Source organism: Corythoichthys intestinalis, chromosome 5 (assembly GCF_030265065.1).
Source record: "Corythoichthys intestinalis isolate RoL2023-P3 chromosome 5, ASM3026506v1, whole genome shotgun sequence".
Classification (NCBI taxonomy): domain Eukaryota; kingdom Metazoa; phylum Chordata; class Actinopteri; order Syngnathiformes; family Syngnathidae; genus Corythoichthys; species Corythoichthys intestinalis.
This window is the reverse complement of record NC_080399.1, coordinates 34,053,926-34,080,090: the sequence shown is the minus strand read 5'-3', so window position 1 is coordinate 34,080,090 and position 26,165 is coordinate 34,053,926. Positions and strand designations below refer to the sequence as shown.

Sequence of the window (26,165 nt, the reverse complement as noted above, 5' to 3'; positions counted from 1 at the left end):
CGGGAAGTGACCCATGGGAGGGCAAATCGCCCCCATGCAATGTCTCCAGAAATTGCATCTTCTAGCTATACAATTTTAAAATCTCATTATTCCATTCCAGTATCTCAGACTACGGAAGCGTATTGCATTCACATGAAAAAATAAAAAAAGGGGGGCCGTTTTTTGAATTAATTTTTTCCCAACCCTCCGTTTTTCTGAGTAATTTTGGAGGTCTTTTTTTGGATTAATTTTTTCCCCCAACATCGTTTTTTTGAATAATTTATTTTTGGATTTGTTTTTTGAATTAATTTTTTTTCCAACTTTGTTTTTCAAAATAATTTATTTTTGGGGTTGTTTTTTGAATTCATTTGTTTTTTTCCAATCTTGTTTTTCAAAATAATTTATTTTCAGGTTTGTTTTTTGAAATATTTTTTTTCAACTTTCTTTTCAAAATAATTTATTTTTTGGTTTGTCTTTTTTTTAATTATGTCTTTTCCAACTTTGTTTTTCAAAATGATTTATTTTGGGTTTGTTTTTTGAATTATTCTTTTTCCTGATCTTGACTACCAAGGAAAAAATATTTATTCAAAATTCAAGCACTTAAAAGTCTCGCGCAAAATGCATCCTAGAAGTTTAATGCTGGAAGACACCTCTCGCGACACCTTCAAACGGCCGTTTTTCAAATAAATATTTTTTTACTGAGCCCGGCTAATGCTAATGGCTACCAAGAAAAAAAAAAAAAATTCAAAAAAACAAACCCAAAAATAAATTACTCAGAAAAAGATGTTGGGAAAAACAAATTAATTTTAAAAAAATTACCTCCAAAATAAATTACTCAGAAAAATGGAGGGTTGAAAAAAGCTCAGGAAAAAGAATAATTCAAAAAACAAACCCAAAAATAAATTATTTTGAAAAACAAAGTTGGAAAAAAATTAATTAAAAAATAATAATAATAAATAAATAAATTATTTTGAAAAACAAAGTTGGAAAAAATTAATTAAAAAATAAATAAATAAATACATTATTTTGAAAACAATGTTGGGGAAAAAAATTATTTCAAAAACAAACCCGAAAACAAGTTATTTTGAAAAACAAGGTTGGAAAAAAACAAATGAATTCAAAAAAGCAACCCCAAAAATAAATTATTTTGAAAAACAAAGTTGGAAAAAAAATTAATTCAAAAAACAAATCCAAAAATAAATTATTTAGAAAAACAATGTTGGGGGGAAAAAAATTATCATAATTTAAAAAAAAGACCTCCAAAATAAATTACTCAGAAAAACGGAGGGTTGAAAAAAATTGAATTCAAAAAACAGACCCAAAAATAAATTACATCAGAAAAATGGAGAGTTGAAAAAAAATTAATTCAAAAAAACAACCCCCCATTTTTTTATTTTTCAAGTGAATGCAATACGCTTGCGTATCAGACAAACACAATTCATGTTCTTACTCCTTACCAGTAAGTGGCGGAAAATGCCTATTTTATCGTTTGCTACACCATATAAACAAAGGAAGAGGAAGTATCAACTTGTTTGTATATGACGTCACGGCAGTGAGCCAATCAGAGTCCAGGCGTCCTTCGGTTGCAAATTTAAACCCTGTTTCTTTCGAGCAGTCAAACGAGCTGATCACCGAAAGGAGACGGTTACCAAGTTTTCAAGGAGTGTTTGACTTCGACCTGGAGTTACGCCATTTTTTTACAAATATAACGGTCTGCGCCGGCAACATGAGAGTTAGGTAAGGATGCCTTCTGTATTGACTGAAACTGCCGTACTAATTTTGCGAAAGCGAACGTGTCGGCGACCCTTAGCAAAAACTAGCTTGGTTTATTTGACAAACGCTGATTTATTACTTCAAAGGCTACTTCTTGCTACGTGCGCATGAAGTACAATGTTTTTTAACCTTAATTGAGCCAAAAATACACAATATCTAATGACAAAATTTCTCAATTTTGGCTTTCAGTGAAGTCCATGCCGCGGAGTCTGTTGCTTACCTCAACAGAGCTTTGGCCCAGTTGCGGGATATATGGGAAGAAATTGGAGTTCCTGAGGATCAACGCCTCCAGAGAACTCGAGCGGTTCACGAACACGTCAAAGTGAGCACCCCATGAAGTGCTTAACACTTTAATCGCCTTCTGTCTGACTGATATGCTGCTATATTTAAAGGGTATTCTGGACTTGATGATAGCCGAAGAAGAACAACTCAAAATTCGAGTCATGAAAGACGCCGAATCTTACCGCAAAGAACTTGCTGTTCTGTGCACCGAACTTCAGCTACCTCAGTTTGAGGTACGTTCCTTTGGCAATGTGTGCATGTACTCTTGCCATCTTCGCCGCCATTGACGGCTGTAGACGTCCTATTGTACAGGGAGAGGCTTGCAGCGAATGATCGCTGTCAACCAGAGCTGGGTAGAGAAGCTATAAGTAGGGCTGTCAAACGATTAAAAGTTTTAATCGAGTTAATCACAGCTTAAAAATTAATCATAATTAATCGCAATTCAAACCATCTCTAAAATATGCCATATTTTTCTGTAAATTATTGTTGGAATGGAAGGAAAAGACAAGACGGATATACACATTCAACATACTGCACATAAGTACTGTATTTGTTGATTATAACAAATCCACACGATGGCATTAACATTATCAACATTCTTTCTGTGAAAGGGATGCACGGATACAAAGACTTGTAATTCTTAAAAGATAATGTGAGTTTGTATATTGTGACTAAATATTGCCATCTAGTGTTTTTGTTGAGCTAAACGAAATGTTTGAATAGAGTTTGCCCAAATGCATGATGGGAAGTTGGGCAACCATGGCTGTCAGTGGTGGCTGCAAATGGTATATCTTGTCTGCGTTGTGTTCAATACAGGGTGTTAAGAATAAGATCATCTCCTGTCATTCCTCCCCACGTCGTTCGCCACAATAGATATTATTGTTGTGGAAGAGATGCCAAAGCTTTCACCAATAAAACGCACGGCACCGATGAATTCCTGTGTCCACTCCACTCGCTTGTCTCTGCCTCTTCGCTCTCAATATACGTAACACGGCGCCATTGTAGTCTGTTTGCGGCAATGCGTGGGTGGGTTGTTCCAATGCGTTAAATATTTAATTAATTACCGCCTGTTAACGTGATAAATTTGACAGCCCTGGCTATAAGTTTTACTCAAGTAAGAGTAGTGTTTCTTCAAAATAATATTACTCAAGTAAAAGTAGTCATCCAAAAAATGTACTCAAGTACAAATTTAAAAAAGTATCCAGTGAAAAGAAAACTCAATGAGTAACATTTGTGAGTAACTGCTTTTTTTTTTCCTCTCTTAACTGCTTTTTTTCTCTCAGCATTGAATTCCGGTCCGGGGGGGGGGGCCGAAATGAAGCATTATTTGTCCAAAGAGTATGAGTGCCCTCTAGTGGAAAAAAATAGTTCCAGTTTGGATAGTGAATACTGTAGTAGTTCCTTCGTATTTACTATTATGAAATGAAAAGGATGATATCGCCGGTTTTCCGTGGTCAATCGGTGCCAAATAAAAACTGGGAGAGGGAGGTTCAAATCTACGCTTTCGAGTCATGTTGAGGGCTGCGCTCTGTCAAATACTTCATTTTTTACAGTGCTTTAAAGACTCCACGTGATTAAACAGGCTAGCGTGATCATAGAACGGCAAGCTTGCGTCTGATTTGTGTAATGGAGTCATGTGATTATTTTTGCGACGTCTCATTGGTGAAATTAGTAGCGCTACTCTTGGCATTGCTGGCAAAAAAAATGGTTCAATAAGTTAAGCTAATTATTACAAATTTTAACCCGTAAATTGTGCAAAGTCTACAGAAAGTGACCTGTAAATGCATCCAAACCAGCAACAAAGTAACCCAAAATCGGCAATGAAGTGACCCGCAGGAGTTTCTCTGCCAGCAGAGCAAAGCTGGTCACCGTTTTTCCTGAAATAATAATAATAATAATAATGAACCCCTTCATGCCCAAATTTTATAAATTAGAATTGAAAATCTGTAACTTATTTTTGCTTTCAAGCAGAGGCTAAATCAAATTGAGGAAGTTAATTAAAATAGACAATAAATCAATAATGAGGTTTTGTTTTTGTTTTTTTTTTAATAAAGAAATAATAAAATACTGTATCATTTAATGTATGATGAAAATTAGCGACAAAATGCACCCATGATAAAACAAGCATTGAGGCGGCTTTGATCTGGAACGTGACTATTTGGCAGCAAAAAACATGGGGTTAAATCAGTTTTTGTTTTGTTTTAATTACCAAAAAATGTCACTTGCCCTGTAAACGGTTAAATAAATTTCACATGCACTGGTGTGCTGATTTTAGAACATTACTTTTGTGGTCTTTGGAGGCTAACTCATGCCTGCAAGCACCATGTTGGGTGTTCTGCTCTACAGAGGGGGGAAAAAATCTCTTTACAAATATAACTTATTAATTCAGCTTTGAAGTGGAGAGAAAAATTGTTTAGCCTTTAACATAATAAAACATATTATTAGTGTAAAATGCAACACAAGAAAATTTTGATTGTTTCCATAAGGGGAAAAAACGGCATCCACTTGACTTGTCTTTAGTTACTGTAAGAGTTCCGTTACCCCCTTCTGGAGTTGTGCATCTACTCGTTTACTTCAAATACACTAGCACATCGCTTGTTGGCTCGGTGTTAGCCTTTCAACTAGAGATGCAACAATGAATCGATTAGCAAATTAATCGACAACTATTTTGATAACCAATTAATTGTTTAGAACCCTTTTTCACCTCACCGTAAATTTGTCTAAATTCTAGAAATTATAAAATACAGATAAAGTGGGGCAAATAAGTATTTAGTCAACCACCAATTGTGCAAGTTCTCCTACTTGAAAAGATTAGAGAGGCCTGTGATTGTAATAGGACGGGGGGAAAAAAACTGAAAATCACATTGTTTGATTTTCAAAGAATGTACGTATTTCCAAATTAGAGTGGAAAATAAGTATTTGGTCACCTACAAACATGCAAGATTGCTTGAGCTCCACTCGTTACCTGTATTAATGGCACCTGTTTTAACTCATTATCGATATAAAAGACACCTGTCCACAACTCAGTCACACTCCAAACTCAACTATGGCCAAGACCAAAGAGCTGTCGAAGGACACCAGAGACAAAATTGAAGGACTGCACCAGGCTGGGAAGATTGAATCTGCAATACGTAAAACGCTTGGTGTAAAGAAATCAACTGTGGGAGCAATTATTAGAAACTGGAAGACATACAAGACCACTGATAATCTCCCTCGATCTGGGGCTCCATGCAAGATCTCACCTCATGGCGTCAAAATGATGACAAGAACAGTGAGCAAAACTCCCAGAACCACACGGGGGGACCTAGTGAATCTCCTACAGAGAGCTGGGACCACATTAACAAAGGCTACTATCAGTAACACAATGCGCCGCCAGGGACTCAAATCCTGCACTGCCAGACGTGTCCCCCCGCTGAAGAAAGTACACATCCAGGCCCGTCTGCGGTCCGCTACAGAGCATTTGGATAATCCAGAGGAGGACTGGGAAAATGTATTATGGTCAGATGAAACCAAAATAGAACTTTTTGGTAAAAACACAGGTTCTCGTGTTTGGAGGAGAAAAAATACTGAATTGCATCCGAAGAACACCATACCCACTGTGAAGCATGGGGGTGGAAACGTCATGCTTTGGGGCTGTTTTTCGGCAAAGGGACCTGGACGACTGATCTGTGTAAAGGAAAGAATGGATGGGGCCATGTATCGAGAAATTTTGAGTGAAAATCTCCTTCCATCAGGAAGGGCATTGAAGATCAGACGTGGCTGGGTCTTTCAGCATGACAATGATCCCAAACACACAGCCAGGGCAACAAAGGAGTGGACTCGTAAGAAGCATTTCAAGGTCCTGGAGTGGCCTAGCCAGTCTCCAGATCTCAACCCCATAGAAAATCTGTGGAGGGAGTTGAAAGTCATTGTTGCCCAACGACAGCCCCAAAACATCACTGCTCTAGAGGAGATCTGCATGGAGGGATGGGCCAAAATACCAGCAACAGTGTGTGAAAAGCTTGTGAAGAAAACGTTTGGCGTCCGTTATTGCCGACAAAGGGTAGATAACAAAGTATTGAGATGAACTTTTGGTATTGACCAAATACTTATTTTCCACCATGATTTGCAAATAAAATCTTTAAAAATCAATGTGATTTTCTGTTTTTTTTTTTTTTTTTTTTTCATATTCTGTCTCTCATGGTTGAGGTTTTCCCATGTTGACAATTACAGGCCTCTCTAATATATTCAAGTGGGAGAACTTGCACAATTAGTGGTTGACTAAATACTTATTTGCCCCAATGTAACTTCTCAGTTGTAAATATCAGTTTCTTCATTATATTTTCGTTAAGTCAAGGGAGGACATAAACAAAAATGCTTTGACTTTGGAAAACAACAATTCACATTTCTGCCAATTTTCGGATATTGTACTGTCTAAACTAGCTTCTTAATAAGGCTGCAACAGCTAATTGATTAAATCGATGAATAAATTAGTTGCAAACAAATTTGATAATCGATACAGTTGTAGACTACAGATAAGTCAGGAAGCTATAATAAAATATAATTTTTTTGAGAAAATTAGTCATCCATTTTGTCTTTGTTACTTACAACATGTCTAAAACAACTTCAAAAGAAATTGTGAAGGTAATTGGGGAAAAAGTGACATTTATTTGATTAATGGACTGTGAAAATAATCGTTAGTTGCAGCCCTACTTCCAACCCATTTTGGCTGGGAGGGTTAGCAGTGAATTATCGCCAGTCAAATGGATTGGACGTCTAGTGCCATCACAGTGGGTGTTTTAATATATATTTCCTTTTTGTTTTGCTAACCACCACAACATATACTTTTGTAGTAGGAATACAGTGAATGAGTTTGCGATCGCATTAGTTGTACTCATGTTCTGTTTGTGTGAAGGAGGAAGTAGGCTGCACCATCTTGCAGCTGGAGAAGTACAACCGCACTCGTCTGGAGCAGCTGAAGGAACAGAAGCGACAGAGAATGGAGGATCTCCGGGATATTGTCGCCCAAGACCGTGAGTTGTGCGACATCATGTGCACCCCTGCTTTGAGCGTTGACCTGGAGTCTGTTCCGTCACTGAAACAACTGGAGGACTACCATACCCATGTGGTAGAGCTCACGAAGGAAAAGGTAGCAATCAAAAAATATGTTGATGGATATATATACGTATATGGCGGAAAACACAGACAAGGCTGAAAAAGCAGTTTCTGCTCTTGCACCCCTCTTTAAAATAAACTGCTGTATTTTAAGCCAAAAGAACCAATGTGTTTGATAGAACAATATGTCTATATGCTGCCATAGCAGATTCATGGCGTGTTTAGTCCCCGAACTATTTTTAATTTGTCCTTTTACCCTGGAAACCCCCCGTTTACAGACGTCGCGCAACCGCTATTGTTTCAACCTAGCCATAAAAAGAAGGTAAGTAATCGTATTTATTATTCGTGATGTCTGTCATTTTTAGCTTGGAATCATTCATTGATGTCTAAATATTTAGTTTTTAAAAAAAAAAAAAAAACTTTAAAAAATTATTCACTCGCATATTTTAAACTTTTAAACAAATTACGTCACAATAAAAAAATTAGCCTCTGTAAATAACTGATTATCTACCTCAAAACTATCGCGTAATTGTATTTTTTTCATTACTGTTGCATTTTCCCCAATATTTTAGATGATAAACGATGCAAACAAAGAAAAATTGGGGGGGGGGGGCGTTTAAAAGGGTAAATATATGAAAATTAAAATCGCAATCGCTACTTGATGTCTGGGATTTCTGCATCGCGACCCTTGTTATATTACCATGTTTCACCCATAAAATCCCCCAAAAATCTGGCTTTGGCCATTCACAGCTGTGTCTTGAAACTCGGTGATACATGCCACATGAAGTTTTTGGATCGAAAAGAGGTAAGTACGCGATAAAATCTTGTTAAAATCATGGCGTCTGTAATTATGCTCTCGCGTGCTCTTACCTCCAGTTAGGGTTTTGCTGTTTAAAAAAATGTTTGTTTGGTTTTTTTTTTTTTTTTTTTGTTTTTTTTTTGTTGTTGTTGTTGTTGTTGTTGAAAAATGCCCTCCTGTTCAAAAATTTTTCTTCCCCCAGAAAATTGAGATTTTAAGCTTTCCAATGGTGTATCACTCATGCATATAGGACAATATTGAAATTTGGCCAAATTGGGGGTCTCAGAGCGGAACCTCAAGTCACCTGAGTATTTTCCGCCATATATATATATATATATTTCTTTTTTTTTTTTTTTTTTAACCAGTTTTTGTTTTCAGGAGCGCCGTCAGGAGGAATTTATTAGCTTAAAACAGGGGATAATCGCATGTATTAACGATCTGGAACGTCAAGCTGAGACCAGTTTTGAAAAGGATGTCATGTGCGAAGACGACGAGGCATTCTGTCTCTCCAAGGACAACATTGAGAAGCTCAAAAAACTCCTCGGCCAGGTAAAGAAGGCATTTTACATTAGACGTTGATAACACGCTATCACGTTTGACACCTGTGACCTGTACTAGTTGCAAGCGTGCAAGGCGAAGAATGAGCAGCTTTGTGCGGAGCTGCGCACCAAGCTACGGGAACTCTGGGACAGGCTGAAGATCCCCCTGCTGGAGCAGGAGAACTTTTCCGAGCATATGATGAATTCCAAGAAGAGCAACATTGAGGCCGTAAGGCATTTTAAAAGTGGGGAAAAGTTATGTACAATGCTACATTTGCATGACAGCATTTATTCTTTGGTTCCAGCTTCAGGCGGAGGTCCAGCGTCTTCAGCTGCTGAGACTTCACAGCATTAAAAGTGTAATCGAGGCAGTACGAGCCGAGATCTCTGATTACTGGGACTCGTGCTTCTTCAGCCAAGAACAGCGGGAGGCTTTTCGTCATCATCATGATGGTGACTAGATTTGTGCAAATCATATTTTGTGATGGTGCCTAAAGGTTCATAATTTCTAAATCATCACAAACCATGCCAAGATCGTCAAATGTCAAAATGTAATGGACATCTAGCGCTGTCAGTGGCAGCCATATAGTTAAATGAGTGCCTTGTAAAGTGGTAAAAGCCACAGTAGCTTTTGCAGTTATCAGATGTTAAAAAAAAAGAAGCTCAATATTCTAGTCGCAGTCTTCTAAATGTATTATTTTTAAAGTTGATTTTTTTAAAGAAAAAAAAAAAAGATTTTAAAAAAAAAAATCAGTTTTCGGAGAAATGTCGAGTCTCCAAATATGACAATAGCTATTGTTTACATACATATTCATATTTGACAGCATGCATCACTTGTTAATTTATGGGAACATTTTTGTAGCTTCCCAGTCATAGCTTATATTTTGATGGTTTTTAAATATAGCTGCTGCTGTATATTGGGAATTTTGCACAAAAACTTGATTTGTGGTGGTGGGGGGGGGTGATCTGACGAATAGGTATCCCTTGTCAAAGTAGTAACCCCGCTGTTGATAGCAGCTTAATGTTGAAAAAATCTACTTTACTTTTTGACACGTCTATTTAGATATATTATACTAAATATTAAGATACTCCCGCTATAATGTCAATAGCCTTTCTGGAACAACACTATTAAAACCCAAGCGAGTCGACCCACATGTTTACAGCTTATCAGACAACGTTAACGTCCTAATGCCATTATCTCCCAATATCGTCAATATTCTATTGTAATCATTCGTGCATGTACGTACTGGTAATTGCTTACAGAGTTAAGTGGTCAAAAGGCACTATAAAATGGAGGGGCGTGGTTGTCGTCCGCATGCTCAGTAGCGCTTTGGATATCAATTCGACCGGGTTACCCATTCGTCAGAACAGGTGGACTATGAATCAAAAATATTAATCAGAAAAAGAAAATGCAACTAGCCCCACCCATCCTAAAATCGTTCAGTCCTACTTTGTGAGCACATACTTAGTATGTAGAACATTTGTTAGCATCTGTTTTTACACAGACAACTTCACTGAGGAACTCCTCAACCTGCACGAAGCAGAAATCCAACGTCTGAAGGCGTACTTTGAGGAGCATAAAGAGCTGTTTGAAGGCGTCACAAAATGGCAGGAGAATTGGACCACATATCTGGAGCTTGATGTGAGTCAGTCCTGTATTTCGGAGTCAGTCCTATATTTTGGAAATCCCGTAAACCTCTTTTTACGCTTCATATGACGTCGTTTCTCATCTCAGAGGAAGGCTAATGATCCCATGAGGTTCAACAACAGAGGCGGGAATCTTCTGAGGGAAGAGAAACAGCGAAGTGACCTGCAGAAAAGTTTGCCCAAGGTATTTGATAAGGGTGGGAAAAAATTGAGGGGGAAAGGTGTTGATTGTCACTTATTGACCACTAGAGGGCAGTGTTGCGCAATATCAGTAATAACATTTTCAGAATCGAGCCAATAAAAATGTACATTTTCTTTACTGTAGACCAGGGGCGCTCATTGTTTTTTGCTCCAAGATCTACTTTTCAAGGAGACAACCTCCCGCAATTTACCTTAACGTGGGGGGGTTGTTGCATAACTGCATATGTTGCTAACACAACATAATTATGTACATTTAATTTTTGATGCCACGGTCTACCCACAGTAGCGTTGTGATGGACGCAATGAGCACCCTCTGCTGTAGACCAAGGGTCTCGGAACTGGTCCTGGGGGGGTGGCAGGGAAGTGTTGAGAACCAGATGAGAAGGCCCACTTTTGGCAGCTAGCAAGTCCTCGAATCGAATTATGGCGGACGTAATAACGGCAAATAGCATAGTGTGGTCCGAAGAATCGTATGGCTATGAAATTGGTAATATACACACCTACTGATGTCATGTTTTCTGTCTCTAGCTTGAAAAGACTCTGAAGGTCCAAATAGATTGTTGGGAGCAAGAGCAAGGCAAACAGTTTTTGGTCAACGGCCAGAAGTTTCTTGATTACGTGCAGCAGCAGTGGGAGCAGCACCACGTCCAGAAGGAGAAAGAGAAAATGGAAAGAGTACGGAAAGATGAAGGTAAATTTAAAATGTTTTATCTATGGTTGACTTTGGTGCTTGTTTCAAACAGCAACTTAAGAAGAGCAAACAGACTCAGGAGGACATGCTGTGGGGAACCAAAATCCAGACGCCATCCAAAAGAAAGATGGCCGGAACCCCGACACCCACCAAAATGAGAAAGGTAATTTTAGTTAACTCATTGACTGCCATTGACAGTGATGGACTGAACAAACTTCCATTTGCTGTAACCCTCCCACATTAAACGGATTGGACGTCTACGATTCAGGGGTCGTGGCTTTTGAAGTTCACTGGCCCCACTATCAAAACCACTGACGATGCATTATTTTTACTGGCCCCACCGGGCCAGTGGTTGGAGCATTCTAGTGGACCTGACGATTTTAAAAGTATGTCCGGGCCATTTATATTCTCGACGCCTGCTATTGATAAAGTCATAGACGCATGATTGGAGGACTGTCATCTTCAACAGCAGTGAAAGAGATTGAATGTGTCTCGATTGTGTTCTTCTAGTGGACTTGAACTCTAATTTGTACTGACCTTGTACTCCCCCACCCAACCACAGATGGGAATCTCCACCCTCTGTTCAGACTTCGGGGGAACGTTGTGCCAATCGTCAATGCAGAAGACCCCTCTTCCAGCCAGTAAGGTAGGCTGACAAAACCAATGAGGCATTTCTGAATTATTGGAGCATTTGGGGGGGGGGGGTGAAATAAAGGTTAACAGAGATATCGGTCGGCCGGTAAATTGGCTTTTTTTTTTTCTCCCAGATGAGCAGGCAGCCGATATATAGTCGATAGAATAATCATGTTCACTGTTTGGATGATAGGTCGACCGATATATCCGTCCAATATATGGACTTTTTTCAACATTTGCCATCGGACGATATATGTACGAATTATAAGATAACTTATGTTCATTGTTTGCTTAATGACCTTTGATAATTATTTTGCACCACCAAGTCGCCAGTGTTACAAAAAGAAAAAATCCACTTATACTGTATAAAGAGTGTTACAATTGTCTTTCGTAACTTGCTTAAATTTTTTTTTTTTTTTTAAACGGCTTTGGACATCGGCAATTGGCTGAACAAAAAAAACAAAAAAACTTGTACCCCTTTCCCACTGGCCAAAAAACCCATGTCAACCCAATAACAATCGGCTTTTGGTGGCAGTGGGAAAAGTACAGCGACCCGCATCGACCCATGTCAATCAACCCGCCAGGCGACCCGCGTTAAAATCACCACGGCTCTGATCGTCATGCAGTGTGAAAGCAAAACCCCTGGTCGACAATCAACGCCCTAATCTACGTGGTGATGTAGACTCTTACGTGATGCATCGTAACAACGTGCCATTCGCCTCCTATTTAACACACCCCACAACCGTAGTTACGTCGATGCTCACAACAAAGCTAGTAGAAGAAGAAGGAGCCAGTAGCGCACCACATTGAACAAGATGTCCCAGCATTGGAAAGATGATGAGACCTGCCAGCTCCTTTCCATCCGTGGAGAAAGGTGTCTTCCATGTTGCTCTGTATTGTTTACTTCCTTCAACTGAATGAATTCGGTCGCACTTGTCGACGTGCATCTTAGCGTGGTGACGTCCCGTAACCTTACGCATGGCTGAGGAGGGGTGGGGGGTTAGACGAGTGGGGGGGGGGGGGGAGACACGGCTTTTTTTTTTTTTGTCAATGGGAAAGGTGCCAAATGCCAATTGCTAGTGGGTTGCATCGGCTTGGAAAAAATGCGCGTTGACATTGGTCAGCCTTTAAAAATCAACCTCTAGTTTAAAGGAATTATAATCTTTTTTTGTTTCAGCCATACAAATTCGAGTACTGTATTACAGATCGTCAGTCTGCATCGCCTGTGACATCAGACACACCGAAAGTTCCCTAAGCTTTTGCAAAGTTGTTTACTTGCAAATTGTGACTGATTGTGCTCGAACAAAAACGATAGAGGGAAATATTTTTGACTTACCCTGGTTCGTCTATCTTGCCATATTTTGATTTGATGTGGCGATCTGCTGCTTTGCATCTGTGCTACAACTCAGCCATGTTTGTTTCATACGTGGATTTTACCCAAAAAAATAACAAAAGGAGAAAGCTGCCAAAGTGTTCAACTTTTGGCTGTACTGGCAGGATGGAGGATAAATACAATATTCGGAGCAAAAAAAGGCAACGAGCGAGAGGAAAAGGACCTAAGGAACTTCATACGCCATTTTAATTTGCAGCGCAACACCGTAGAACTTGGGCGTACATAACTTGGCATTTGTCCTATAATTTCGGCGTGTCATTTTCTATTATTGGTGTTCTAAGGAACGTGACTGTGATTTGCATGTTTAGATTATTTGAGCAACTATTTTTCACATGAAAAGTCATCGATACTAAAAGATGAAACTTGTTTTCAATCTAACTTGTAGGGTCTGAGCCTACGCACCCCTGGGCAAGCTAAGACTCCCCATGCACTTGAGCAGACCAAAGAAAACCTTCCAAACAGGGGCACTGCATACAGCGCACTCAGGTCTCAGGATAACCCAGATTGCACCTTTAACAGTATTGCTGGCTCCTATTCGGAATTTGCGGTAAATGACGTTTTAACACAGACATCCAGTCCATTTGAATTGGGAAGGGGTGGCAGTGAATGATTGATTTATGACTGTCCGTTTCTACTCGGAAGACTGGCAGCCATTATTCGCTGCGACCCTTACAGTTTAAATGAACTGGACATCTATCACCGTCAATAGTAGCAAATTAGTACATTAAATACAGTAAACAATGCTCACATTTAACCTATTTTCACCAAATTATTCTGAATAGGATGTCATGGTGTAACACAAAAAGAATGAAAGGGTCATCTGTGAATGAACTTTTTGCTCTTTTTTGGCAGAGGGACTTGTCAGAGGCCTCTAAATCGACGAATATGAAACCCGTGCTGCTTAACTCCACCATCCTTAAAAAGTGATCGTCTTGGCGCAAACAAAAAAATGTAAATGCTTTACAAATATTTACTCAGGCTTGTTTCTTTTGCACTGCTGAGGTGGTGTCCTGTGTTTAATTGAAAGTTGGTGTTTGTACATATTTGGCCTTTTTTTATCCTCTCAGCATTCTTTTTGAAACATTTATTGTCACTGCCTTGATTTTTTTTTTTCCAATAAATGTGATTTGGATTTGTAAATAAATGTTTGACAAAAACATTCATGAAATCTGCACTTGTTTTATTAACACTAGTATTTGTAAAAAGTTTTTTTTTTTTTTTTTTTTTTAGAAGAGACTATGGTTTGTCAAATACAGAAAAATCAAAGGATCTAAGGGACAACTTAATCTTCCTACTTTAGGTGAAAAATTACCAACTTGTAGTTGTATGGCCTTAATAGGAACAAATACTGTAGTAATATTAAAGTAAGTGGAAGAATCTGATGCATTACGGTAATCTGTTAACCAGCCTTTAACAGAACAAGATGGAGAAAATTATTCGACTAGATTTAAGAAAAATTATCAGATTAAGACGTTATAAATTTGCAGTGTGGAAGTTAAATAAATTTGTATTGATTTATTTTGCATTAATAATTTAACCTATCAATTAATTTGGGTCACATTGTTGAGAAGTGAAGCCCTGCCCACCGTTCACCCAATCTGAGTCTTATCAATGTCCCGTCTCAAGCAAAAAGTGTACATGGAGGTTATGCTGTTATATCGTCCCTACTAATATTGAGACCAAACCTACGCCCTTGGCTGCGAGCCATTTGCTGTCGTGTTGTGGCAACTGGGGTTCGTGCTTTTGCCAATTTGCAATCGCGCTTGAGGAATTGGGGGTTGTGTTGTGGCAGTTTGCATTCATGCATTTTTTCTTTTGCAAAGAATTTGCAATTGGGGCTTGTGCTTTTTTCTATTTGCATTTCGCCTGACACCTCTCGGCCACCATACCCTTTTCATTTGACTTTTTTTAAATCATAAGGAAATTAATAAGTAGCCTAAAGTGCACATTGACAGCCAAGATCTTCTGAACCTCCCCTTCAGAGCAAATAAAACTAAATATGGTAAAAAAGCCTCCTCGACTCTTTCGTTGCTCCTAAAGATTTGATCCATTTTATGTTGCATTGCATGTTTTTTCTGTTCCAGAAAACATGCACATTTGAACCAATCAAAGCTAACTATCTCTGCTGATCACATGTCAGTATGTCAGCCAATTGAACGGATAAATGAGACCAAGCGTTTTGCTTTGCTGCGTGTATTCGCACATTCACGTGACTCATCATCGTCAGACTCTGATAACTGCAGCAGCTGGGGAAACCTCCATGCCGTCCGTGGAATAAAATAAATAATATTGGTGGAAACGCTGCTACACATGCTACACAAGCACTTTATTATGCTTGTTGTTAACACTTGTGTATGTAAATCTGATGTTGGTAGATTGTTTTCTTCTTGGAGATGAAATGCATGTGTGGCAACTTAGCATTTTTTTCCTTCTTTTTAATATAGCGTTTTGACAGTTGCCGTCTTATTTTTTTAATCAATGCACCGTGTACCGGAACTGCGTTCTGGCCCTGAATGTTATACCGGAACTGCGTTCCTGACTGTTCTGGTCCACTTTCACACCTGGTTATAACAAACTAAATGTATCTGTGTGTCATTTACATATCACTATGGGCCTAAGTCGTGCGAGTCATCAGTTCTTCGAGAGCTCTTTCCCGATGATTTTCATGAACAAGCAGTACTTCTTTGATGGCACTTTGCTGGAAGCCCATCTCGTTGAACTGAGTGAGGAGGCGCAAAAACTCTGCGGCCTGAAATGAGAATTGTAAACCTGTTTTTAAAAGCTGCCACAGTTGACTGAAACTGGATTTTAAAAAACTGTATGAAACCTTGCTCTCACAGCTCTGGAACATCTCCAAAGCTTCTTCTACTTGAGCTTCATCGTAGCCCAACTCGCACAGGTGATTGCAGGCTGCCAAGTACTTTAAGAGCTAACAAAATACCTTGTTTTTAATTCTAGGCTGCAGTGGAGCAGTTTTGAAAACACAACATAAGGTATTATCTGCTAGAGTAAGGACGGTACCTTATCTGGGCTGTTGTATCCAGTCTTCTGCAAAGCCAAGATGGCAGAACGCAAAGGGTATCCCCTGTCTGTGACGGCTTCCAGCAGCTCCCTCTCTTCTTGGCTGAGTGCAGACAGCAACTCTGTTGCCGAGTCAAGGAAGCCTCCAGTCCTGAAAGCCTGAGGAGAATCCACATTAACATGAATAGGAGACCACTTCATGAACTAAAAAAATGCAATTTTTTGAGAAATTGTGTGGAAATGCTTTGCTCTCCTGGTCGGTAACTTTCAATTCCAATTGATATCATCATCTGGGGAATTGATGGATTTAGCCATCTTTGGAATTGATGGATATTTTCAAGGTCTTTGCAAGCTTGAGGTGAAAATCATTGGGAGTGAAGAGAAGAAAAATATGCAGGTGTTGAATAGGAAATGAATGGGAAAGTTTTTGTCTAATTTCGTCAAAACTAGAAGTGCAACAATTGATCAATCGACATCTAATCAATTAGCAAATTAATCGACAACTATTTTGAGAACCGATTAACCGTTTAGGACCTTCTCCACCTTAAACCTGTCTAAATTCTTGAAATTATAGCTCACATTTAACTTCTCAGTTGTAAATATCAGATTTCTTCATTATATTTTTGTTAAGTCAAAGTAGGATATGAACAAAAATCTGCTTTTACTTTGGAAAACAACAATTCACATTTTTGCCCATTTCCAGGCATCTCACTGTCTAAACTAGCTTCTAACAGTTTTTCTCAATTGCTTTGGTATGTTTCTCAGTTCAGACTTGAAATTCTCAAAACTACTTAATCAATCCTCACAACATTGCATCACTAGTGCACATCAAAAAAGCAGTTTCTCATTCCTTTGAGCAAGTTGTAGATGTTTTTGTGCATCCATGCAAATGATTTTGTACCATTATTTGCTGTTTCCTACATTATCAGTTGTATCTGCCACGATAGTCAAAATGGATGATCATGGGTCTCTATTGAGTTGTCTCACCACCAGGGGTGAAAGTGGGCCAGAACGGTTAGGAACGCAGTTCCGGTATAAGATTCAGGGCCAGAACGCAGTTCTGGTATAAGATTCAGGGCCGGAATGCTGTTCCGGTATACGCCGCTTTGATGTCGAAAATGTGACGGCAACTGTCAAAACGCTATGTTAAAAAAAATAATAAATGCTAAGCTGCCACACACGCATTTCATCTCCAAGAAGACAACAATCTACCAACATCAAATTTACATTCACAAGTGTTAACAACAAGCATTATAAAGTGCTTGCATAGCGTAATCCGTTTCCACCAATATTTATAATTTATTTTATTCCACAGAGGGCACGGAGGTTTTCCCAGCTGCTGCAGTTATCTGAGTCTGTTGATGATGATTCACGTCAATGTGTCAATGCACGTAGCAAGGTAAAACGCCTGGACTCATTTATCCGTTCAACTGGTTGACATACTGACATGTGATCAGCAGAGATAGTTAGCTCTGATTGGTTCAAATGTGCATGTTTTCTGGAACTGCAAAAAAAAAAAAAAAGGTTGTTGAATTGATGCGACAAAAAAAGGGCAATGCAACCTAAAATGGATCAAATCTTTAAGAGCAAGGAAAGGGTTGAAGAGGCTTATTCATCATATTTAGTTTTATTTGCCCTGATGGGGATTTTCAGAACATCTTAGCTATCATTGTGCACTTTGGACTTATATTTGTTCAATTATGTAAGGCTACTTTTCATTTCCTTATGATTTAAAAAAGTCAATGTTTGCGCGATCTTTAAAATATATTCAATTTCACTCTGCATAATAGTCATTTGTACTTATTTTTCTGAATGTATGTTACTTACATATTTATTACTAAAGAAAAACTAAAATGTTTACATTAAAGTGCATGTACCACGAAAAAGCATGTTTATTTCATAATACACGCGGTATTTGATGCTCCTGAATGATATGGACCGCTTGGATGTGTGTGGAAGCGATCGCTATATTTATTTAGTTTTTTGAATCCCGCGCCATGAAAATGAGTGACTTCTTGCTCCGGTCTTGCATTGAGGAGGAGGGCGCTGTGACGTGTACGGGTGAAGGCGTCCTCTTCACTAAACAGCCGTACTGTTGTGTATGAGGACTAAGGATTCAACTGATTTTGCGGATAAATACGTTTATTTTTCGCATCACGCCAGCCAAACGGCTGCAGAAAAATCTTGCTTTATGAGGGAGAGGCGTGTGCGCCTTTTTGGAGTTTCAAAAGGTTCCCATTCACCGTGGATATTGGCCAAAACAAGCCCTACTACTGTGGGACCAATGGACTCACGAGGAAGTGAGTAAACATCTTGTTTTGTATTATGTCAAATATTAATACAGAGATTACAAAGTAAACACTACAAACTTTCTTTAAATAAAGGACTATTTACATTTGATCCTTGATAGGCTTGTAAGAAGCTCTCCTCGTGCACGTTAGCTGCACAACAACTGCAGCCGCCCTCCTCCGGGGAACGAACTGTAAATTGCTCTCCACCGGGCGGTTTGCCGATCCGCAAAGACAACCAACAACCCAGTCGTCATGTCAAATAATCCGGGCTAGTTATGTGTGATTTTCCACTTCGAAGACTTTGAAACATCACTCGGTTCGGGTTAGCATGTCGGCTAGCTGTCACGCCTCTTGGTTTGTTTACATTCTCCGAAGCCGGGGAAGGGAAATGACGTATGTCCGATTTAGGTGTCATAAAATATCGTTCGGGAGGTGCGATTATTTTGCAAATTGTTGAAAAATACTATTTTAAATGAAAATCAGTTTTTGTATGTGTTATAGAAATAACTGTGCTAAAACTGTTTTCTTTGCATTTCATTACTTTAAGAGATTTGACACCCCCCCCCAAAATGAAACAATAAATAAATAAATACAATTTCTGGCTATGTGGCGACCTTCACGTCGGAGAGTTCCGGCAAGAAATTCTAGCCACTTTCACCCCTGCTCACCACCCACAACATTTAGTCATTACTTCATTGCATAAGTCTATACATGCTATATGCATGAACATTTTGTCAGAATACGTCAATACCTGTGTGCTTATTTCTAGAAATTTTCATAACTTACATGTTTTAACCTGCCAAATTTAGTGATAGTTTCGGACAATGTGGGTTTCCACCACTCCAACATAATCGAGGATTCCACCACTCCAACATAATTGGGGAATGGTTTGCGACCCACAACAGAATGGTAATTGAGTTCCTCCCACCATACTCCCCATTCCTCAATCCCATAGAACAGGTGTCAGGAACCTATGGCTCGCGAGCCATATCTGGCTCTTTTGGCGGCTGCATCTGGCTCGCAGACAAATCTTTATTATTTTTTTTTTTAAAAGTTTGGTTATACTCCTTTGGACATTGCGCTAAACTGCGTCGGTCACCGGTCATACGCTGGTGTTGTGCAGTAATGAGCAGGTGTCACTTTTGCGGTACATGTTAACTTTTTTTATTGCCCCGACAACACTTGTGTACTTCGCACTAGCTATCATCAAATAGCAACCTAGATGTGCTACGTTAGAGTCCCAGGCCATTGGCTGCGTGAGCCCGGGGTGATCATTGGATGGGGGTGATCATATACTACAACTGACGACTAGAAAGCCAGTTTGCAGTAATGATAGTGGGAAAGTGGCAAACATACATGTCGTTGTGTCTATCTATTTATTTATCAATCGCATAGGTAACGCAGATGAGGCAGAGACACTGTTCAAGTGGGGTTGCTGTATTCTGCTGTCGAGAATAGCAGCTGATGTGCGCATATGCATGAGATCAGGCAGTAAACTTTCCTCGTTTTCAGTTTCGTTTTCGGTGTTGTTAGAAACGCTTTTGAGAAGATGGCAAAAAGAAAAAAAGACAAGGACTGACAACACACTGGCTGTGTGTTTGGCATCATTGTACCGCTGAAAGACCCAGCCACGTCTCATCTTCAATGCCCTTGCTGATGGAAGGAGATTTTCACTCAAAATCTCTCAATACATGGCCCCTTTCATTCTTTCCTTTATACAGATCAGTCGTTCTGGTCCCTTTGCAGAAAAACAGCCCCAAAGCATGATGTTCCCCCCCCCCAATGCTTCACAGTGGGTATGGTGTTCTTCAGATTCAATTCAGTATTCTTTCTCCTCCAAACACGAGAACCTGTGTTTCTACCAAAAAGTTCTATTTTGGTTTCATCTGACCATAACACATTCTCCCAGTCCTCTTCTGGATCATCCAAATGCTCTCTAGCGAACCGCAGACAGGCCTGGACGTGTACTTTGTTCAGCAGGGGGACACATCTGGCAGTGCAGGATTTGAGTCCCTGGCGGCGCATTGTGTTATTGATAGTAGCCTTTGTTACTGTGGTCCCAGCTCTCTGTAGGCCCCGTGGTCATTCACTAGGTCCCCCCGTGTGGTTTTGGGATTTATGCTCACCGTTCTTGTTATCATTTTGACGCCACGGGTGTGATCTTGCATGGAGCCCCAGATCGAGGGAGATTATCAGTGGTCTTGTATGTCTTCCATTGTCTAATAATTGCTCCCATAGTTGATTTCTTAACACCAAGCGTTTTACCTATTGCAGATTCAGTCTTCCTAGCCTGGTGCAGGTCTACAATTTTGTCTCTTGTGTCCTTTGACAGCTCTTTGGTCTTGGCCATAGTGGAGTTTGGAATGTGACTGACTGAGGTTGTGGACAGGTGTCTTTTATACTGATAATGAGTTAAAACAGGTGCCATTAATACAGGTAATGAGTGGAGCCTCGTTAGAACTCGTTAGACCTCTTTGACAGCCAGAAATCTTGCTTGTTTGTAGGTGACCAAATACTTATTTCATTCATTCATTCATTTTCCATGCCGCTTATCCTCATGAGGGTCGCGGAGGTGCTGGAGCCCATCCCAGCTAACTACGGGCAAAAGGCAGGGGACACCCTGAACTGGTTGCCAGCCAATCACAGGGCACAAGGAGACATACAACCATTCACGCACACACTCATACCTACGAACAATTTAGAGTGTTCAATCCGCCTACCATGCATGTTTTTGGGATGTGGGAGGAAACCCACGCAGGCACGGGGAGAACATGCAAACTCCACACAGGAAGGCCGAAGCCCGGGATTGAACCCTTGATCTCAGAACTGTGAGGCAGATGTGCTAACCACTCAGCCACCGTGCCGCCCAAATACTTATTTTCCACTCTAATTTGGAAGTAAATCCTTTAAAAATCAAACAATGTGATTTTCATTTTCATTTTTTTTCCTCCACATTCTGTCTCTCATGGTTGAGGTTTACCCATGTTGACAATTACAGGCCTCTCTAATCTTTTCAAGTAGGAGAACTTGCACAATTGGTGGTTGACTAAATACTTATTTGCCCCACCGTACTTCTACTACAAGTACTTTTACTTTTATTCCTACTTCGATCACAAGTATTTTTACATTTTTACAAATACTTGCTCGTGTACTTTTGTTACAAGTGCTTGTAACTATTTATAGCCAGCCCTAATCCCAGACCTAACTCCAACTCTCAAACTTTGCATTGCAAAGCATCACCACATTAATAAAGGTGAGTTTTTTTTTTTTTTTATCTTTGCTTTGCATACCCACAATTAAGACAAGTATCCTTAGTTACTTCTAATTTCAGGAGACTTCAGGAGGAGGGAAAAAGACACTCACATTTTGCCTGCAGTTTTTAATGACAGGGCCCGCAGAGGAAGGTCGTTGTTGTTGCAGCCTGCCTCGGGTAGAGCCGGCTCCTGGAGTATTTTGAGGATGTAATCTGCCCGTGGCACTCTGTGCACGATGCCGCTTCTTGGTGCTCTTCTGTTCCGGCCGGAGAGGACTGGACTCGGGAGATGTCGAGGTGCCTCTGTGACTCTTGGCTGCCATTTCCGGCCAGCGACACTGAGAAGGAAAACCCACATGCCCGTCCTTGACCCTGGAGATGGCAGCGCTGCGGGGGCGCTCTCGACCCTTGGCAGAATCAAAAAGACCATCTTCAGGGGATGAGCCTTCGTTGTCCTCGCAGTAGCCGTCTTCTTCATCCGAGTCGGATCTGCGGAAACCGAGGCCTCGGCGGTGCGGCCGGCGGGCGTCCGCCGAGTTCAGGCTGGAACTACGGCGCCGAAGTTTTGAGCCCCGAGGGTCGCTGGTCTCGTGTGCCGTCCGCCAGGACTCGTTAGGGCTGCTGAACATTAGCCAGTAGGGGGGACAGGATGGAGACTGGTAGGCAGGTTGCTGACCAGTTAAGATCAGTTTCTCCAGACTGAAGGCATACTGTCCAAAAAAAATAAAAGTTGAACCCTTTCACGCACAAATTATTCTTTCCCACTCATGTAACTCATTGCTTGCCATTGACAGTGCTGGATGTCCAATGCATTTTAACTGGGAGGAATGGCACCAAAAAATGAGATTTCATATCCGGTCTTCCCGGTTTGATTTAATTGGTTGTCAAGCTCCATCAATCTCATGCAATGAGTTAAATACTATTAAAAATAATAATAATAATAATACATTTTAGAGTGTCACTTGGGGCCCTAATCAGTGTGAATGTGTTTTTATTCATTTCAATTTCACTAATCTAGTTTTGACATTGTACTGTATATATATTTATAAATGTATAATTATAAAAAAAAATATGTATGGCAGAAAACACTCAGGTGACTTGAAGTTCCGCTCTGAGACCCCCAGTTTGGCCAAATTTCAAAATTGTCCTATATGCATGTGTGATACATCTTTGGAAAGCTTAAAATCTCAATTTTCTGGTGAAAGAAAAATTTTGAACAGGAGGGAATTTAAAAATAAATAAATAAATAAACAGCAAAACCCTAACTGGAGGCGAGAGCACGCGAGAGCAGAATTAAAGACGCCATGATTTTAATGAGATATTATCGAGTACTTACATTGTTTCGATCCAAAAACTCCATGTAGCATGTATCATCGAGTGTCGAGACAGATGTGAATGGCCACAGCCGGATTTTTGGGAGATTTTATGGGTGAAACATGGTAATATAACAAGGGTCGTGATGCAGAAATCGCAGACATCAAAGAGTGGTCGAGATGTTCTTTTTCATTTATTTACCCTTTTAAACTTTTTTTTTCTTCAATTTTTCTTTGTTTGGATCAATTTTTTATCATCTAACATATTGGGGAAAATGCGACAGTAACAAAAAAATACAATTAATCAATAGTTATGAGGTAGATATCCGTGACTTTTTTACAGACGCCATTTTTTCCATTGTGACGTCATTTGTTTAAAAGTTTAAAATATGCGAGTGAATAATTTCTTAAAGTCTTCAATTAATGATTCTAAGATAAAAATGACAGACATTTTGATTAATAGATATAATTACTTACCTTCTTTTTATGGCTGGGTTGAAACAAAAGCTGTTGCGCGACGTCTGTAAACGGGGGTTTACAGGGTAAAACGGACAAATTAAAAATAGTTCGGGGGCTTAATGCGCCATGAATCTGCTATGGCAGCATATAGACATATTGTTCTATCAAACATTTCAGTTCTTTGGGCTTAAAATAAAGCAGTTTATTTTAAAGAGGAGTGCAAGAGCAGAAACTGCTTTTTCATTCTTGTATGTGATTTCCGCCATCTATATATATATATTAGGGCTGTCAAAATGATTGCGTTAACGGGCGTTAATTAATTTTTTTGATTAATCACGTTAAAATATTTGACGCAATTAACGCACATGCCCCGCTCAAACAGATTAAAATCACAGCAGTGTCATGTCCACTTGTAACTTTGGTGCGACTGATTTTATGGGTTGACATCAACAATGGCGAGCTACTAGTTTAGTTTTTTTATCTAAAATTTTACAAGTTTTATTAAAATGAAAACATTAAGAGGGGTTTTAATATAAAATTTCTATAACTTGACTTATGTACAGTTTGTTGAATGTATATATCTGTCTTGTGTCTTATCTTTCCATTCCAACAATAAGTTACAGAAAAATATGGCATATTTTATAGATGGCTTGAATTGCGATTAATTACGATTAATTAATTTTTAAGCTGTGATTAACTCGATTAAAATTTTATTTGTTTAACAGCCCTATATATAAATCATATAATAATGATGTCAAATAATAATTGCTAGTTGTTGATACATATGTACATTTATTTATTTTTATTTTTAATCAAAAATAGTCACTTGCCCTATAAAGGGTTAACGGTTTTAATTTTCTTTTGAGTAGCTGTCCTCTGTCCTTGAAAGTTTTTTTTTTTTTTTTTTTTTTTTAACAACTAAAGGGGGGTTAGAGATGGGTTATTTTAATTAATTACCTTCTGTTGCGTCAAAAATATGAAAGATAACTCACGTATACATTAAAAGACATTTTAAAATGATGTATTTATACTTATGGGGAAATCTGAATTTTCTGTTAATTTCAATGACTAGATGAGCCAAATTTCTAGCAGACATATTCAGTGATAAAGGAGTCCAACGAAACAACAAATGGAGAAAATATAGATCAGCGGCAGAGGTGGGTAGTAGCGTGTTACTTTTGCTCCATTACATTTACTTGAGTAACTTTTTGAGAGAAAAATTACTCCTTCGAGGTAGTTTACCACACAATACTTTTTACTTTTAATCAGGGGTGAAAGTGGGCCAGAACGGTCAGTAACGCAGTTCCGGTATAAGATTCAGGGCCGAACGCAGTTCTGGTATAAGATTCTGGGCTGGAATGCTGTTCTGGTATAAGATTCAGGCTAGAATGCTGTTCCGGTACACGGTTATTTGATTCCGAAAATATGATGGCAACTGTCGAAACGCTATGTAAAAGAAAAAAATGCTAAGCTGCCGAACATGCATTTTATCTCCAAAAAGAAAACAATCTACCAACATCAGATTTACATACACAAGTGTTAACAACAAACATAATAAAGTGCTTGTGTAGCGTATTCCGTTTCCGATAATATTTATTATTTATCAATTTTATCCCACGTACGTTATGGAGGTTCTTCATATTGACTTTATTTTTGCCAGAGATGCCGACAGTGGCTGTCTCAGTTTCACCAATGAGACGTCAGAACAATAACCACATGACACATTTATACCAATCAGAGGTAAAAATGTTTTTCCACTAGCAGGCACTCATGCTCTTTGGACGGGTGATGTTTGATAGTGTTGTTCTGGTCTGAATTTGATGATTCTTGTGGCGTCTTTTTGGCCTAATATGGTCATGTACAGTATAATAATAACAGTTCATATAGAGGAAGTTGTGCTGAGAAAAAAATATACCATTTTTTAAAAAAGGAGACATAGTAAGCAGTTACTCACAAAGTTACTCATGACTTGAGTATTCTTTTGAACGAATACTTTTTTACTTGTACTTTAGGAAATTTCTGGATGACTACTTTTATAGAAGTAATATTATTTAGAAGTAACGCTCCTCTTACTTGAGTAAAATTTTTGGCTACTCCACCTACCTCTGATCAGCGAACTTTGAACTGACAACGGAATAGCCGGCCTACCACAACAACACAGTACAAACTCACCCTCACTGGCCAGTTTTACAATCTAGAATATGTTATGTTATACAGGGTGTTTGTTTAATTCAATAAAATAAGATTTTAAAAAATGAATTTGCTCACTTGAGTTTCCCGCATAATCTGAGGACAGTCTGGCACCGAAATGTCCGGCGGTGTCATCAAGTATATGTCCTGTCCCAGTGACCCCAGCGGTGTCCCAAATGGGACGTCTTCAAGAGTGTTCATCATCTCTATGTCTATTTAAAAAAAAAAAAAAAAAAGCACCGTTGTTGGTCGAAAACTATGAAGATTCTGGTTCCGAGCACAGAATTTTGTTGTCATGGTCAGAACTTACCTCTGTTAGTTGTTTGTCCTCAGGTGAGAAGGGAATGAATGGACGCATGTTTGAATGGAGTGAATGACGAACACAAGTGTGGCCACGTGGTTTAAAGCTTATTAAGCCGCATTAACTCAGACCTTGTTTACCAATAATACCACACAATTGTAACCCCAACCAGGAAGTTCAAAAATATTTATACCTTAATTACACTAGGGAATAATGTAAGGGGGGAAAAAATCCCCTTTTGACAAATTTCTGTGCGGCATCCTAATGTTTTTCTCCACAGCTACAGTGGGGAAAATAAGTATTTAG

General features: G+C 39.2%; 2 protein-coding genes across 4 annotated transcripts; one reads left to right on the top strand and one right to left on the bottom strand.

Annotated features, from left to right (window-relative positions):
- Positions 1 to 1,545: 1,545 nt before the first annotated feature.
- LOC130916702 (protein regulator of cytokinesis 1-like) lies at positions 1,546 to 14,179 on the top strand. Of its 2 annotated transcripts, none has more exons than XM_057837604.1 (14): positions 1,546 to 1,716; positions 1,942 to 2,074; positions 2,145 to 2,267; positions 6,929 to 7,162; positions 8,306 to 8,476; positions 8,546 to 8,695; positions 8,772 to 8,919; positions 9,972 to 10,108; positions 10,202 to 10,297; positions 10,843 to 10,989; positions 11,058 to 11,168; positions 11,568 to 11,651; positions 13,417 to 13,517; positions 13,884 to 14,179. In XM_057837604.1, the coding sequence occupies exons 1-14, from the start codon at positions 1,706 to 1,708 to the stop codon at positions 13,918 to 13,920; spliced, it is 1,683 nt and encodes a 560-aa protein (XP_057693587.1). In that variant the 5' UTR covers positions 1,546 to 1,705; the 3' UTR covers positions 13,921 to 14,179. The 2 variants fall into 2 exon arrangements, with proteins under 2 accessions (XP_057693587.1, XP_057693586.1); XM_057837603.1 differs by having other exon boundaries at positions 13,417 to 13,578.
- Positions 12,719 to 26,165, bottom strand: LOC130916703 (ubiquitin-associated protein 1-like). 2 transcript variants are annotated; one of them, XM_057837606.1, is made up of 6 exons: positions 25,869 to 26,165; positions 25,637 to 25,764; positions 21,707 to 22,306; positions 16,053 to 16,211; positions 15,870 to 15,960; positions 12,719 to 15,780 (listed from the first exon to the last, which is right to left on the bottom strand). In XM_057837606.1, exons 2-6 carry the CDS (start codon positions 25,760 to 25,762, stop codon positions 15,695 to 15,697), a joined length of 1,062 nt encoding a protein of 353 aa, XP_057693589.1. In that variant the 5' UTR covers positions 25,763 to 25,764; positions 25,869 to 26,165; the 3' UTR covers positions 12,719 to 15,694. The 2 variants fall into 2 exon arrangements, with proteins under 2 accessions (XP_057693589.1, XP_057693588.1); XM_057837605.1 differs by having other exon boundaries at positions 12,721 to 15,780; positions 15,859 to 15,960.

Coding starts and splice junctions, on each gene's coding strand:
- LOC130916702 (XM_057837603.1), top strand. Junction 10,109..10,201: donor CCACATATCTGGAGCTTGAT/GTGAGTCAGTCC, acceptor TTCTCATCTCAG/AGGAAGGCTAATGATCCCAT. Junction 10,298..10,842: donor TGCAGAAAAGTTTGCCCAAG/GTATTTGATAAG, acceptor TTCTGTCTCTAG/CTTGAAAAGACTCTGAAGGT.
- LOC130916703 (XM_057837605.1), bottom strand. CDS start 25,762: ATGATGAACACTCTTGAAGACGTCCCATTTGGGACACCGCTGGGGTCA. Junction 15,961..16,052: donor GATACAACAGCCCAGATAAG/GTACCGTCCTTA, acceptor GTATTTTGTTAG/CTCTTAAAGTACTTGGCAGC. Junction 15,781..15,858: donor TCCAGAGCTGTGAGAGCAAG/GTTTCATACAGT, acceptor TTCTCATTTCAG/GCCGCAGAGTTTTTGCGCCT.